The following is a 16,195-nucleotide window of genomic DNA, read 5'->3' as shown; positions in this document are numbered from 1 at the left end:
TGGTCTTCATGACATATATGTTGGGAAATGAAAGACAAAGAACAAAAAAAGCCGACCCGCCGCTTATCGATGCAAAAAAGAAGGAAAGAAACACAAAACGCAAACGCTGGCTGAGAGAACAAAGTTCACAAAAACACGCATGTCGTCGAAGGAATATCTTAAAATATGATGCAAAATCAGACGAAAGGGAGTATCACGAATGCACAGAGTCGATCGAAGAACGCCGTCGAGAATGCCAATTAGTCGGTGACTGAATGCAATGCTGTTTGCTTGCATCGCCAAGTGAGATCGATGAGGAATGACGATCCTGAGCCGGACGATCTACGTCGGGTAATCAGGGTCGACATCGGGCCGCGAATGCGCCGCTGGCTGGCTGGTGGAGTCGACAACATCGGGTCTACTCCGGCCTGGGAGCTATATCGTCGTGCCGTATGGTAACGGGGCGGCGAAGCTATCCCAGCCGAAGCCCATGCCCATACCTATTCCCATTCCCATACCCATGTTGGCTGTCGTGCTGCAGAGCATGCTGGGAAGGGGCAGAGATGACATGGCCGCCGAGGTCGTTGCCATGCAGTCGTATGTCTGGTACGGCGCGGTGGTGTAGGGTTGGCTGTAGGAGGGTGTCGGTGAAGGCAGCTGGGTCTCACTGAAACCAATACTGGCCCAAAGATTCGGATTAGAATCACCCGTGCTAGCCGGGGATGGGCTGGGCGGCAGTACCTTCCACGATTCGAGAGGCGCGGACGATGGGATGGGATTATGCCACCAGGTTTCAGGTCCGGTCGAGCTGGGCAGGAGAGGCACCGGGCGCAGGATATCAACCACGCGAGGCGGAGGAGGCAAAAGCGGCACAAACAGGCCTGTGATGGCTGCTTTGGCCTCCTCGCTCCGGCCGCTGAGCAACTCTCCTGCACCGTCCTCCTCTAGTCCCTCCAGAGCCTCGGCGTGGGCCCGGTATACGAATCTGTTAGCAGCTTGAACGAACTCCTCCTGCAGTTTCTTCAGCTGAGCTTGCTTCCCAGACCATTCCCATGTGTTGGCAGCAGCGTCGACCGAGTAGATGTCTTTATGGAAATCCACCAGGGCTTCGATCGTCTCCGGGGTCAACTTGAAGGCCACCTCGTTCCGTGAGACCATGTCGACGTGTACGACATAAGCCTCGATGTGGACCATCTGGAAGTTGAAGAGGCCTTCCACCAAGGGATTATCATCCTTACGCAGCTCAGCTTCGGGGGCTTTGGTGAACATCATCGAGCATAGGGTCCAGATCGCATTGATTGACGATAGCGTCTCTGTCAAACACCGGGTATGTTGGGTGACGTTGTTCAGAGGGCGCTTCACTCGGTTGACTCGTTTCAAAGTCGCCGTCAACCAGGGCACGACCTTGCTGTTCAAAACGACATTGGGCGAGGACCGCGGCGCAAAGGCCGCGGCCGAAGATGGGAGTAAGACTGTTGGCATTATGACTCTGTGCGAATAAGGATACGTCCGGCGTGTTGTTTCGGTTGAGAGTCTTTGTTAAAGAATGTAAATAGTGGAAAACAAGGTCATAAAAGGCGACATCCGCCCACACAGTTCCTAGAGAGATAGGCTTGGGGGTTCGAATTGTTGGCAGTTCTAGGAGATCGTTCGCATACTCCGAGAGTTGTGTGGGGCGTGGTCTAATTAAAAAAATGTGCGGGCGAATGCGCGGGGTTCAAGAAAAGAAAATTATATAAAAGGAGAGGACATCGGTGATCGATGGGGTTAAAAGGAAAGGAAAGAACCTTGGAAAGGGAAGAGAATAAGAAAGGCGGGAAGGACCAAATAGGCAATGCAGTGGGGATTAGAATTCTCTATAGAAAAAAAGGGTACCTAGGGCTCGTATCTGGGTGTATGCGGCCTGATGGGGTCGGGGGTACCGTACAAGCGTAGCGTTTTGGCCACTTCTCGGACTCACCGATCTGCCGGCAGTCTCCAGGGCTTCGACTCAACTCTTTCGACTCTCGACTCTCGATACTCGATTCGACTTCTCGGGTGGCAAGACCTTCGCAGAGAATGTGGAAAGTGCAGGGCGGGAATTGAAACCGCTGCTATGTCCAACCGGGGAGTTTCATCGACCTATACAAAACTCTGCTCTTGTCCAGTCTCACATCGACCTTGCGCGTTGCACGTCCATTTGGCCAGAGCCTATATGCAGGATGCCCCAAACTGCAAAAGCTAAGCCCCGATGATCCGCGCTGCGAAACGACCAAAATCCTCCGATCGACCTAGAGACTGTCTCCGGGCTGCATAACTTTTCGTCGCTTTGCGGCAAGACGTAGCGGAGAGCCACGTTGTAGCTCAGCTAGGCTTGTCAATGGAATTATGCATGTCTATGATGATTTTCCATGATGGAAACTCGATGCAACTAGGCTACTCCACAAACCCTATACCAAAATAGTGGCCCTATCGCACAACAAGTGGGATGCCACTTCCCCCTCCCACGTTTTACGGGGTTCTATTTGTTTTCTTTGCTTTTGCATTTCATTTCAAACTTGATATCTCACATTCCACATCTCACATCTCACAGGGGATAGCGAGCAGAAAGGGGAGGGTTACAGTAAATATTACCTGAAACTCGAGCCCAGAACAGACGGATGTATCGAGCTCAGCTGAGAGACGACTAGACGTGGGGCTTCAAGCAGGTCTTGGGCCGCTTCTGCACTCGGATTCGCCGGGGGTCACCGAGTCCGGCCGTCGCGCACCCAGCGGAGATCCCTGCTACGATCTACCATTGGGCTGAACTACGTCGACCATCATGGTCTGACTTTATGGAGGCGCCCACTCGGCATTACGGTACCGTGCGGAATACCTGTACGGCGTTTTGAGTCGTTTTTTTTTTTTTTTTTCTTTTTCTTCTACTGTATTGATTTTGTACATGCCACAGGGCCACATGATTTCCCGGGTGATCTCATCTCACGTCTGACAATTCCTTTATCGTGCATTCATGCACCACAGGGCTTGCTCTCGTGCAATCATAGTCCCTGAATCACAAACCCTGGAGCATGGCGGCATATGAGTTCGGTCATGTGGTCTGCGCAAGGGGGGCTGCCTTAAGCTGCGGTTGGAGTCGGTCATAGAAGCAGGAAATCGCAATGTTTTCGGAAACGTAAGACTACGTCAGTGTTGAAGGAAAACTTTGACCGTGGGGTCGTGGATCTCTCGTGGATCTTCGGGCCAGAGGATGATGCTTCTGGTCTGCCTAAAATAGGAATTGTCGAATGCACTGCGCCTCACTAGCGCCACGTCACTCGCCACCGTGGCGGTGCTGCCGCACGGTCCACGCTTCTATTCATGTTCTATTCTTGCTCAACGGTTTTCAGCGGCTAATAGGCTTTACTGTGTGCCGGTTGGCCTCGGTATCCAATTGAATAAACCTCAAAACTTGTTTTCAAAACAGTAAGGCGAGATGCATGGGCTCTTTGAACCCGTCCAAGTTCTACCCGGGCCGTGCGATAACGGACCTACGTATGATCATGGGACTCGGGCACAACAGAATGGTTCAACAATACTACTAGATTCAGCAGAATCTATAGTTCACTATCTGAATACGTCCGCTATGAGTCAATCTGTGCACCGATGGCGCTAAGTTTGAAAACGAGACGCCGGCGTCTACTCCGACAAGATCAAGGTGAAGAATCAGAGTGATGCCCATCTTCTTACGTGGGTGATCATAATGACGTTTCAGATTTCTTGAAATTACGCATGAGTCACTGTCTTCGTTGGAGAGCCTAAAGTTGCTGCCTATCCTAGATCCTGGGATTTGAAGTGATGCACCTAGTTGGTATCAGAGGTCAGTAGTACATTGGTCCAGGCGCTAGTTGAAACTCATATTCATCTACGGTAAGTAGTCCCCACCCGTCTCCTTCAATAGTATAGTAGAATTCAAAATCGATTTACCCCCAAGACACTCACGCTTTGTTTCTCGCCCGTATCCGAAACGATGCTAATCCGCATAAGGCTACTTTGAAGATAACTCCAACCTAGTAGTATCGTGGTATAGAACGTGTTGGATGCCAGTGTATAAAGTCTCACTATTTATCACCGTGTTCTCCCCTACGATTTTCTAGGAAGGAATCAAAAGGGGTGGGGGTGGAATCTGACGATTTGGCTTGGTCCGCGTCCACTCGCTTTCTTCCTTTCCTCGTAGTCTCCGTTTTTGAATGCCTCTTACATAACGAAAGATGTACCACTGTTGTTAGATACTAACCACGTTAGGCTCACATGTTTCTCATCATGCCTCCTAGGCTCTTGCTTCCCGTTGTCGCTTTCGTTCGTGAGGGGGCGTCTACATCTACATATAATTGATACCGCCTACTTGCGAGATGACATACCTTGAGGCTTTTGGTTGTATGTAGATATAAATGGCAGTGCATACGATAATTACCTCTCTCGACCGAAATTGCTGGAATTTTGGAATAGAGATTACAATATGCCTGAGGCCTACCCCGGAATACTTCCGAAGCCTTCATGCTACACAGTCTGACTGTAGTCCTTCGAAGATATATAATTAATGCAATTTATACAGTATCCTAAGTATTGTGGCGTTAGGATTCTAGATGAAAGATAGTAAATTAAGCTTAAAGTGAAGATAAACAAGAAAGAGCTAAGATAATGCATTATTTACTAATTTCGAACCCATCATAGGCCTTTGGCGCCTTCCTTGCCCTTCCAGAGTGATTGACTTGACTTATTAAGGGTATACCACTATTATAATCACTTTATACACTCTCATGGTCAGGCAAAACACTCTTTCGTCTCTTCCTTGTATGAATAGATAACCTCACTTCCTCCTCAGCTTCCTTAGTGTCACGGATAAGATCAATACCTTCTATACTAGATGAAGTTTGCTCATTTTCACCCTCTTTAGAGACATCGAAACCCCGGCCTAGTTTAAGCTGCTTGTCTTCTACATGCATTTTGGGGCCGAAAAAACAGAACTTGCTTAGAAAAATCCAATTATTGGTTTTGCTAGTCTAGGAAGTAATTGTTGATATGAAGAATCGTTTACCCAGCCAGGCCAGCCTTCCGGAATCAAGATAAAAGTTGGGTAACTGTGCCAAGAATTCCCAAATAATCCAGACTGATAAAGATTCTGTGCGTTGTATAAAGAGGTTGATAGATTTCTATCCAACAGTTTTGCACCAGCATAGCATTCAAACATTCGGACCATTTTCATTATATCATCAATTGCTCCTTTCATCAGTTCTTGCTTCTTCAGTTGCTTCTCCTAAATATCTTCCATCCAGTCCCCCGGACCAGCTCTCGTAGCTATTTCAGTACAAACTCAAAAATTGGTGTCTCTATCCTCTGTAGAGACACAAATACCGAAGCCCAAACTGCGTCAATTCTCTTTTATCCTTGTGTTGCTCCTCGATGTGAGCGCTCTTGTTCTACGGCTCACGCAGGGACGATGGTCAAGGCAAGTAATCTCATCACTGCTGTGCTCTCATTTGGCCTTGTTAGCCGAAGTGCTGCCGGCTAAAACGGAAGCCATATAGCTTATGTTCCCATTATAGGGGATTGGGATGATGGAGCTGGAAATATGACGGCTTATTCCGTACCGTGAGTTCCGACTATGCTCATCTATACGAGTATAATGATCTGGAAAAGCGAGATACCCTCGACACTGTGACATCGATTGTTGATACCGGCAGCGAAGTCGCCATGGGGATGTTTGCCGGTCTCGAAATCTACCAATACATTGCCAAAGTAATAAAGCAACGGTCCACAGCCAACGTATGCACCTTGACCTATGGTGATTACACAGAAGACGACAAGTCAAAGGCTATGCCTACCGAGCAATCACAACTAGCACAAACTACAGAGCTACTGGCTTGTATCCTGCTATCCTGAAGGCTGTCAGAGAATGTGCCAATAACTTGCATAACGGAGGTGCGACGACTGGCAGCAGCAAATTTAACCACGAGGGTTATTGGACTGGCCATCTGTGTCTTTCTGCGGAGCCTAGAAAGATGCCAGCGTCGGATATCACTTGTCCATCCTAAGGGAATGAGCAAGATGGATGTTAGCTATTGGATTGCATTGTCAAGCAAGAATTCTTATGGACTCAAGGAATTTGTTGTATCGATGATAACAACAACATTGCCCGCCATAATCTTTTTTCCGATATCAGTATTTGATAGGTTACGTAAGGGGTATGGGCTCATCAAACCTCCATGTAACGACCAACTTTACGGGCTACTGCTTCCACATACGCATCCATTACAAAAAGTATTATTATTTCCAGTGATAAGTATTTGCATTCTGACAGCGCGGTCGCAATCCACTTTCCGCAAGAGAGTCAGAATCCTCCAGGCGTTTCAGAATTATCAAGGAGATAAGCTTTGCCGTATCCTAGACCTACCAGATTAGGACAAGTCTGACCCTTGGAAGCCTGAGGCACATAACATATCGCAAGCATCAGCTCAGGAGCGGGTGAGAGTGGAAAAAAGACAATAGTTCTTTCCGCGGAAAATAGATGACGAGAGGGGCAAGTGGCAACTCTGAAGATGAGGGGTAAAAACGCCTACTATGCAGTAGATCAGAAAAGACTCCATCAAGCCTTTCTTCAATCAAATTATACATCACATATTTCCGATGATATCCTTTCTCGATCTGCCGGGCGAGATTCGGCTCATTATATATGCTTATTCACTTGATCCAAATGAGTACGTGAGTGGCTACCGAAAGATAGAAGATCTACTGGCGGCCGAGACAGATCGTACTCGCGGTCCTATGTGCACATACCCCCAACCTCATGTGAAATGTTACACGCCTTCGATCCTTTTGATAAATCGGCAAATCACTATGGAGGCACTTCATGTTTTGTATAGGATACCACTCAACCTTTACGGAACACCCAGTACATACTTCACCATGCGCCCGATGGACATTACAGAATTCATCAGTGAGCACTTACTTCAGCAGATTCACTACGGTGTTTTGAGGCTGGATAGTGCTAGCAAAAATTTTGTCTTGCCGCTTCTTGATATCTGGTGCGAAAGTAATTGTTTGGAATCGCTGGATGTGTATCGACCTAGGGGAACTCCGATTCCCCGGCATCATTGGTATGTTGTGAAAAGTAAGGTATGTCTTTCTTCAGCACTGGACAGTCATGTATGGCAGTTCTAACACTTGATCAGCTTCGAACATTTTCAACGCTTGTCCCAGTTGTGTTTCATAAGGTCGACGATCCGCTCAAAGCAGATACTGCTACTATCAAGAGTATGGGATAGTTTCTGAGGTCAAAAGTTTATTTTTCGATAAATAACTACCCATCTCAATTCATGTTAGCCAATCCCAATCAACAAATACGGATATTGATGAATAGAGAGAATAAACCATCTTTTCCGAAAATACGGTTCAGTTGAGCTTCAGTAGATATCATGTGCAAACGGAGCCTGAGTCCGACAGCGCATGCTAGGGAGATTAATGAGAGTTCATTAGTGAGATATTCAGGTCTATTAAACTTTTCGAAGCTCGGATTTGAGTGGCCCGATTCTTTGTATCATATGTCAATTCAACTTCTACAGCTATTTACCACCGGATCATGACTATAATACAAAAAGATGTATTGCTGGAAATCGCTCTAGAGAGGTGCCCATAAAGATGTTGAGGAAAAGCTGAAGAATCAAGTGAGGTGGGTCCCTTTAGATTATCTTCTCGGGAAGGCTGTACCTAGGTTCTCGATGACCATATGTTACAGAGTGTATCTAGATCTACAAAGGCCAAATGAGGCGGGTCGTTTATTGTGGAGTGGGTTCAAGCGAGTTTCTCAGGGTCAGACTACCTCTTCGGCTACGATCTCGTGCCGGGCAATTGATGAACCTCGCGCGATTACAGCGAATAACATATCTCCATCGGGACATTGCTTATACAGGGACCATATTTACTTCATTATCCGTCCGATCAGCAGAAGTGTCATCACGACTCAGTCCACACAGCCAGTCACCAGCAGCAGCTATAGTGAATCTCCCCAGGGTCAAAGTGAGGATGACACTCTCCTGAGCTCTTGGAGCGACTTTGGGGACTTCTTCGATGGCCTCAAGGACCTCCTTTCGCCCACCCTCCTTGAGGATATCGAGTCTTTCTTCCATCACGTCGCCTGCCTTCTGGATGACAAGACTACCGACCAGACTAAGTCACTGATTGGTACTGCCTCCAGAATTCTGGCCCAAAGCTTGATCGACAAGATTACAGGCTTTCTCGATAACGCAAGTGCTTTGTTGACTGCGGATTTTGTTCATGAAACTCAGGGTCTTATCAAGTCTGTCGCTCCTATCCTGACTCCTGAATTGTTCAAGGAAATCAGTGGTCTGCTGGATAGAGCTGGAAACCTCCTCACCAAGGACTTCATCAGGGAAACCAAGGGTCTCATTGGTACTGTGGCTCCCGTGATCACTCCTGATCTGTTTAAGGATATCAAGGGGTTACTCACCAATTCCAATTCGCTGTTGACTCCTCAGTCTGTGAAGAGTATTAACGGATTGTTGAGCAACGCGAACACCTTGTTGACCTCCGATTCTATCAAAGAAATCAATGGCTTGTTGAGTAATGCCAACACGCTGTAGACGCCTGAGTCTATTAAGGGAATCAACGGTCTGTTGAAAAATGCCAACACTCTGCTTACTGCGGAGACTATCAAGGAGATTGAAAGCTTGTTGAAAAATGCCAACACTCTGTTGACTCCAGATACGATCAAGAAGATCGGTGGATTATTGAACACGGCCAATGCCTTGCTGACTCCAGAGTCAGTGAAGGAAGTCGGCGGACTGCTGATCGGCGCCAATACCCTGCTTATTCCCAAGTTCATCCGCGAAACCAAGGGCCTGATCGGCAGCGTGGCTCCTGTTCTAACGCCCGAGGTTCTCAAGGAAGTCAGCAGCTTGCTGACCAACGCCAACTCGCTTTTGACCACCGACTAGGTCAAAGAGATCAATAGTCTGCTGTCAAATGCCCATGCCCTACTGACTCCCAAATTTGTCAAGGATACCAGTGGCCTGATTGAGGGCATCACGCCTGCCATCACGCCGGCCCTGCTTGCTGAGGTCGGCGGTCTTCTTCACACGGCTTGCAGTCTTCTGACTGACAAGTTCGTGGAAGACACTGCATACCTGATCAGCAATGGAACTATGCTGCTCAACCCAAGCTTCGTTAATGGTACTCGTGGGCTCATCAAGGATGTATCGCCGATCGTCACTCCTGACCTCCTGGCACAGGTGGGTGGCTTGCTCGATAATGTGGACGAGCTTCTCTCGAAGAAATTCGTCAATGAAACGCAAACTTTGATCGAGGATGCTGCGGATGTGAGTTCAAATCTCTCGGATCATTTTTGAACCTTGCTAACTTGTCTTAAGCTTCTCCCGCTGGTTATGAAGATAATTGGGTCGTTGTAATGCGTTTTTATGTAGGTTTGGCACAAGTAATTCATGGCTGAATACGTTTAATACGACTAATTGAATATTTTCTTGACCAAAAAAATCGGATATCTTTTAATCGTAGCGATGTCTCGAAGAGATGTATGGAATGGAGCATGATAAAGCTCAGGATAGATGGATATCCTAGAATGCCTCTGCATGACCTTAGGAACAGCTCATGTCATAATTCGTTTCAATGATAATGTGAATCTAGTTTCCAGGTTGGATATGGCGCTTTCGCATCAATTGTCTCGAAATGGAATCATCGGGGACAAAGAATACATGGTGTGCTCGGCCAGTTTTTGCATGGGCGCAAGCTCGTAAATCGCATGTCGATTTTCATCATTTGAAAGCAATGTGATTTGAAAGAGCCTGGTGGGATATGCTGAAGATCGGGCAGGTCTCTCGACTGCTTCGGCTCTAACCGGGACTGAAACAATGGTGTAGCGCCGTTTTCTGCCACGGTGCTTTGACCATCCATTGCAAGGAACCCGAAATATGTTGGCCGCTGGAGTTATTGATGAAATACTTGATTCAAGCCCCTTTCTCTGAAACGGGCAGTTCAAGGCTTCTAGCCAAATATGTTCCTCTCCTTCAGGCCGGAATATCTGACGCCTTGACTTCCTGGTACTTGGACAAGACCTTCATTTCTGTGTCGCGTTCCTTGGTCTTCTTATCCATGGCCCTTTGAATATCCCCTTTCCTCTTATCGGCCTCCTCCAGGGTCCTTTTCACTTCTTTGGCAGCCTGCTCCTGGGCCCTCAGAGCAGTTTCTTTTGTAGGGAATTCTTGGCGCAGCTTCTCGAGCTCAGCTTGAAAATCCTGTTCTTCAATCGGCTGACATGTGACCGGGTGGTAGCGGTAGGCTGGTAATGGCTCCTCTGGGACTTGGATCTCCGTGAGGTCTGGGTGGATGGGAGAAGTGCGGATTGAGGAATCGAGAGGGACTGCCGAAGCTGACTCGGATGGAGGAGACGGTAAGGATGCCTCGGTCTTCACCATAGTCGCAGAGCTAGCGTGTCTGTAAAGAAGAGGGTGACGAAGCTCCTGGCTTTCTCATATTTGGTGTTAGCAGGCGAGAGTAGAAGACAGGAAGGAGTCTACTACAGGCTCTTGTGTCACGTGATGTGGTCATCATGTGACAGCTACTTCAATGATGGACCAGGAGCTGACACGTCCTATTTTGTATATTAGCGGTCATATAACCGTGTTTCTTTTCTTCTCCATCTTTATTGACCCGTCAAATACACCTTGGTATCTTGTATCTTCATTCTCTTTCTCTAGGCTTTGATATTCTGCCGCGCTCTGCTTTCACCGCCAAACCGGCTTCGTATGCGGGGAGATTGGCTAACCTTCTCGTTGGAAGACCATTTCAAGCTCTGGTTGAATCTGAAGCTCTGAAACGATCAGATACCTTGGGCAGGTCCTAGGTAGACAAATATTTGGCAGTTGACAGCCGGTGCTCCGACATTTGCAGCATCACATCAGTGACCTCATCGCATACAGCTGAGCCACCATGCAGGCTTTCGGTAGGTCATGGCTCGTCCTTAGGCGAGCAACTTGTGTTATTGTCCGGGCTTGAATTATTGGTCTAACACTATATTCCCATGCCAGTCCCCAAGAACAGAAGGGTAAGCTCTGAAGGTCCTAGGTGAAAGATCAGCTACAACTAACGTACGCGTCTAGCCTCGATTTGAGCTAGTCTTAAGAGTGAGTCAAGCTCTAACCTTATGGATCTGAGGAGTTCGCTTATTTGCTTGAAGATTAGCGACATCAACAATGTTCCTTTGGGCAACGGCGCAGCTTGGGTACGATGGCGCTTGCCATCATCAAGTGCCACATCAGAGCACCAGGGTCATACTGAGAAAGCAACCCTATCGGACCATCGCGCGTACTGGAATTACGAAAAGGCTCTCCAGGTTAGGCTTACCATTGACAGAAACTCAATGCTCCAGGAATGCGAAATGGTTTTTGAAGTCATTCAGGAGTTCCACTCATCCCCAACCAATGAAAAGATCACATTGGGCAAGATCAAACTCAATCTTGCTGAATATGTGGACAAAGTTGAAGAGGATGAGGGCGTTGTTAGACGATACCTGTTGATCGACAGCAAAGTTAACAGCACTGTGAAAATTGGCATTGCCATGCGTCAGTTGGAGGGAGATCGCAATTTCACAACGTATGTCCTCCGCAACGCAATTGAAGACACCCCGCAGCTCCAAACTAATTATGCACAGGCCTCCACTGAAATCCGCCACTGTGTTTGGGGGTATCGCAAGAGTTGTGCACGTCGCTGACCCCAGCGATTCCGAAGAGATGGGTCATATGCCATCAATCAACACCAAGAGCAGGGAAATTGCGGACATGCAAGATATCTATCGCCGCACCCTCGCAGCCTCCTGGACATCCCGAGCGTGCGACCTTCCAGCAGACAAATTAGTCGAGGAGTTATTTAGTGGGAGTTCCTGCTGGACCAGCAACATCCATAACAGTCCCGATCTTTCAGGGAACGAACAAGGGTCTCCCTTCCTTGGTGTTGATTCAGCAGTGAAGCAAACTCGATCAGGAAAAAGATTATCGCCCAGTTTCGAAAGCCGGCGTCCCAAGAGCTCTTCCAGCAACCATTCCCATGGTAGCAGCAAAACCCCCAACACAGTCTCCTCACATGGCCACCCTCGCAATGATGGTAGCCTCGAGCAGCAATTGTATGATGGGGCAAAGGGACGTGGGTGGAAGAGCCAGAACGCCGACAACGAAAGGTGTGAATTCGATGTTCGTGAAGATTTGAGAAGCTGGGAGGTGACAGCAACTGAATAATGAACCGGTCATCGGAGTCGTCAATTGATACATTCAAAATATTTATGGAAAATCATGTCTAAATACACCTGGTCTCTTTTTCCGATAGCCGAAAAAACCAAATTTTTAAGTTATTACAGAATATCTAATACACATAAATCTCGCCTGTTCGATAATCTTGCAACCCTGGAATCGATGAAGGCAATATTCCACCATTTCGAATTCCCCTGTGTCCGACACGGGCCTGGCTTTCATGCAAGTTTGAGGGTTCTCTGGTGCTGGAACCCCAAAGATTCTAGCTGTACAATAGTTCCTCGCCTAGGCGGGTGCGTGAACCCGAGTAGGCAGCAAAAAATAGAGGGCGCCTTAATTGATACATCTAGATACGTGGGGAATTTTCGTCCATAATCAATTTAATCGAAAATTCAAACTGTGTAAAAATATTAAGTGGACATTGGGGATTGAATGTGGATAGCAATATATATCCTGCAGCTCCTAGGTAACACTCCCAGCACCTGTGTAACCACATGATGATAGGTAGGAACACGGAACATCGAACACGCAGAAAGGGCCATTCATCGGACAGATTGCATCTGCCGGTCAAATTTAGATTGTAAAAAGGGATTAGATTAATTAGTATGTTTTGACTTCAAGCAAATTCATATCAAAAAACCGAGCGATGTTAAAAAGAAATCAAATTGCTCGCACTCGGATTTGAACCGAGGATCTCGTGATTACTAGTCACGCGCTTTACCAACTAAGCCATGCGAGCTGATTTATGTACAGCCCATTTTAGAATGGGACCATGAGAATTCGTGTAGTTCCAAGAAAGAAAAGGTCAAAAATAAACTGCTCGCACTCGGATTTGAACCGAGGATCTCGTGATTACTAGTCACGCGCTTTACCAACTAAGCCATGCGAGCTATTTAATGACGATATGAAAAATCTGCGCTACTTGAACCTTAAACAGAAGCCCCAATATATAACCGAGGTACACCAAAAGCAGATAACAAAATCGATGAATAGCCGCTTGCAAAGTTCAAACATTGTAGCCAATAAAAATATAATCCTGCTCAATCAAAAGGGGTGAGTGACCCCCGCTGTTGAGTAGCGGCGGTGGAGGATCAAAAAGAAATGCTCGCACTCGGATTTGAACCGAGGATCTCGTGATTACTAGTCACGCGCTTTACCAACTAAGCCATGCGAGCTAGTTGATGTGTTGTCTCATCACTTTGCGCTTCATAATGCACACTGCAAAGCTAGGCCGACAAATGACAGCGACATCATAGTTACAGGAGTCCATAATCAAGGTACTTGAGTAGCCTGAAGTGTCTAAAATCTAATTCTACCATTCGACAAGCAGATTTCCGGTAGTCTGGCCAAAGTCAAACTCCAAATGTTCGTAGGCTAGGCAGTCTTTGGTATAATGAGTGGTTCTGATTACGTCAATTTGTCGTAATTGCCCCCCACTCTAGTTAGTTCCTCTTTTCAACGCTCATTCTTCAATCGTGTTTTCTCTTTCACCTATAGACCAGTCGCATTTCTCTGTTCCGCTCCGGTCCAGGGTTTCATTATACTTTTCCGGGGCTAAACCACCCGGCTACATGTTATGCGGCTGCTATTTCAGTGCGAAAAATCCGATGGTTCTGATTGCAATGCTTTCCGGGTATTCCACCAATCAGCTCGCATGGCTTAGTTGGTAAAGCGCGTGACTAGTAATCACGAGATCCTCGGTTCAAATCCGAGTGCGAGCATTTCGTTTTTTGACTTTTTGCACTGTAAACATTCTTTACCCGTGAGGTGTACTACCTGTCTATTAGAAAGGCTTACATTTTTTGCTTTCGTCAGCCTCTATCCAATCCAATTCATTGAAATGATGTACATGCATTCCAGGATTCCATCACTCTAGTCTACCTGACAGCCAAAATAGTCAACTACCATGGAGTTGTTCTACTTGTCAATTTTGACTGGTGTTAGTCTAACGCTCTGCAGCTAGCTTAAGTCGTTGGCTTTAGTGGAGAGGGGAAAACTTTGCTGTTGGAAAAAAAAAATCTAGATAGATTGTAATATTGGAGACCACTGTCTATTTCTCGAAATTAGTCCTCAAAAGCATAGCTAATTAATTGTGATAATAGGAAGCCATTGTTATTATTATCCGAGAGTCTTGAACAATAGTAAATCTACAGTGTCTTGCAATATACTCAGTGTATCAATACACTTGGCTCTTATTTGCGGCTCAAATATGGTAGTTTTGATTGAGACTTATGGAACTGTGCTCATCTCTGGTCAAGCCCTTCGTATATGATATGCTCGTACCCTAGAGCAGGAAACCCATTTTACTCTTACAGTCTTGGGTCAGGGCTAAAGTAGTTGCAAACGCTATCATGGATGCTCTTCGATGGGGTTCTGACTAAGTAGAAAAGGTACACTCGAGGGTAATTGGATTGCACGCCCCGTTCAGTGAAGTTTATTCTTTTAGTAGAGGAATACATGAAAGGAGTAAAACTAAAGTTCCAATTTTTAAGCCCGCACTATCTAGTGTGACTAGGCTATATGACTCTCTTTAGGCTTATTGCCAGTTGGAAAAGATCTTGTTTGCTTTTGCTTTATTTGTTTTATATTGATATCTAAAACCTGCCTCTGGTCATTTCCCGCCACTTCTTCCTGTTTCCTTCTGTCTCTGTACACATGGAGGAGCGCGTTTTGCAAGAAAGTGCGGTTAAAAATCCCCCTCTCCTCTTTTCTTTACTCACTCATCTCTTTGCTTCACTTAAATTAATATATCGATTTTTAGGACTCAAGAGAAGACTTTCTATTATTTCTGGCCTGGGTTGTAACATATAGCACCTGCAAGTATAGACTGGAGGTGCCTAAATTCCGTTCCGCGGCCCTTGAAGGGAATTTTATTTCAATACTACCTACAATTTAGGTCGCGAGAAAGAACCAACCTGTAGTTGACTGTTATTAAGGATTCTTGGGGAAACTCGTACTACGACAAGTCCTTGCATTTACATACAGGAATTTTGTGTAGGAGAAAATATTTGCACACAATTTCTTAGGATTTGTCACAGGCCAGTACTGGATAATTTGTGTGCCATTCAGAAAAGTTCTAAACTGAGGAAAGAAAGAGAAAATGAGAGCGATCAACTACAAAACAATACCAACCCCGAGTCCCAATCGGGACTAGTTCGTTACACGTGACCTGTCCTCGAACTATGCGTCACAGGATTTTCAATATCTGATCGCCCTGCAAACCATTAGAGGAAGATGATGATTGACTTCCTATGCAATTTGTAGTCACTCAGAGAGGCAGATGTGCTCAAAATTGAATCTAAGGGGCCCTCGAGAGCAAGTACTCGACTCCTGGTGAAAACTGTTTTTGGAGATGTTGGAAAATTATGCTCATAGTTTCCTGATTGTTGATAGACGTGATAGAGTCAAAATACGCTTATTAGTCCACCAATCAGCTCGCATGGCTTAGTTGGTAAAGCGCGTGACTAGTAATCACGAGATCCTCGGTTCAAATCCGAGTGCGAGCATTTGTTTTTTTTTATTTTGGGGGTTTGCCCCTTCGATCGTTTTTGTTTATCTAGACCCTTTATGAGCAATTTTGTATGTAGCGCCGGCCCCTTAGGTGTGCCCTCCTGACACTATTGAAGCGTTGTTGCTGAAGTGGGGATTATACCTGTTTTCCACGTTAGAAGAGCTGAAACGAGCGTGTCTATGACCTTTTTTTTCCTTTCTGAAAACCCGAGTTGACGTCCTCTAATCATTTCACCTGCATGATGTTTGATTGTTTTAATTGACGCTATAGTTTTGTCTTGTTTCCCTTGGAGATTGAGTCTCAACATGACCCATAGTTGCGAGTTTGCTACATTTCGATGTAGCCGGTGATGGAGAACATTCCATATGGACCCCTATAAATGAATGTATCTACTTGTAAATATAGCTTACGAAGA

General features: G+C 46.3%; 5 protein-coding genes across 5 annotated transcripts; 3 read left to right on the top strand and 2 right to left on the bottom strand.

Annotated features, from left to right (window-relative positions):
* Window positions 1–414: 414 nt before the first annotated feature.
* N7443_002196 (uncharacterized protein) lies at window positions 415–1,461 on the bottom strand (the record flags this gene model as incomplete). Its single annotated transcript, XM_056882252.1, has 1 exon — window positions 415–1,461. One exon carries the CDS (start codon window positions 1,459–1,461, stop codon window positions 415–417), a length of 1,047 nt encoding a protein of 348 aa, XP_056744093.1.
* Window positions 1,462–6,621: 5,160 nt separating this feature from the next.
* N7443_002195 (uncharacterized protein) lies at window positions 6,622–7,259 on the top strand (the record flags this gene model as incomplete). Its single annotated transcript, XM_056882251.1, has 2 exons — window positions 6,622–7,110; window positions 7,167–7,259. The coding sequence occupies 2 exons, from the start codon at window positions 6,622–6,624 to the stop codon at window positions 7,257–7,259; spliced, it is 582 nt and encodes a 193-aa protein (XP_056744092.1).
* Window positions 7,260–7,755: 496 nt separating this feature from the next.
* N7443_002194 (uncharacterized protein) lies at window positions 7,756–9,419 on the top strand (the record flags this gene model as incomplete). Its single annotated transcript, XM_056882250.1, has 5 exons — window positions 7,756–7,803; window positions 7,968–8,492; window positions 8,595–8,900; window positions 8,949–9,329; window positions 9,381–9,419. 5 exons carry the CDS (start codon window positions 7,756–7,758, stop codon window positions 9,417–9,419), a joined length of 1,299 nt encoding a protein of 432 aa, XP_056744091.1.
* A 615-nt stretch (window positions 9,420–10,034) lies between these two features.
* On the bottom strand, window positions 10,035–10,442 carry N7443_002193 (uncharacterized protein; the record flags this gene model as incomplete). Its single annotated transcript, XM_056882249.1, has 1 exon — window positions 10,035–10,442. One exon carries the CDS (start codon window positions 10,440–10,442, stop codon window positions 10,035–10,037), a length of 408 nt encoding a protein of 135 aa, XP_056744090.1.
* A 514-nt stretch (window positions 10,443–10,956) lies between these two features.
* On the top strand, window positions 10,957–12,257 carry N7443_002192 (N-terminal C2 domain-containing protein; the record flags this gene model as incomplete). Its single annotated transcript, XM_056882248.1, has 5 exons — window positions 10,957–10,969; window positions 11,055–11,071; window positions 11,127–11,150; window positions 11,204–11,619; window positions 11,678–12,257. The coding sequence occupies 5 exons, from the start codon at window positions 10,957–10,959 to the stop codon at window positions 12,255–12,257; spliced, it is 1,050 nt and encodes a 349-aa protein (XP_056744089.1).
* Window positions 12,258–16,195: the final 3,938 nt, after the last annotated feature.

Source organism: Penicillium atrosanguineum (assembly GCF_028827265.1).
Source record: "Penicillium atrosanguineum strain IBT 20685 chromosome Unknown utg000002l_segment0_segment0, whole genome shotgun sequence".
In the NCBI taxonomy this organism is placed as follows: domain Eukaryota; kingdom Fungi; phylum Ascomycota; class Eurotiomycetes; order Eurotiales; family Aspergillaceae; genus Penicillium; species Penicillium atrosanguineum.
The sequence above is the reverse complement of the archived record's forward strand: the minus strand, read 5'-3'. Positions and strand labels throughout refer to the sequence as shown.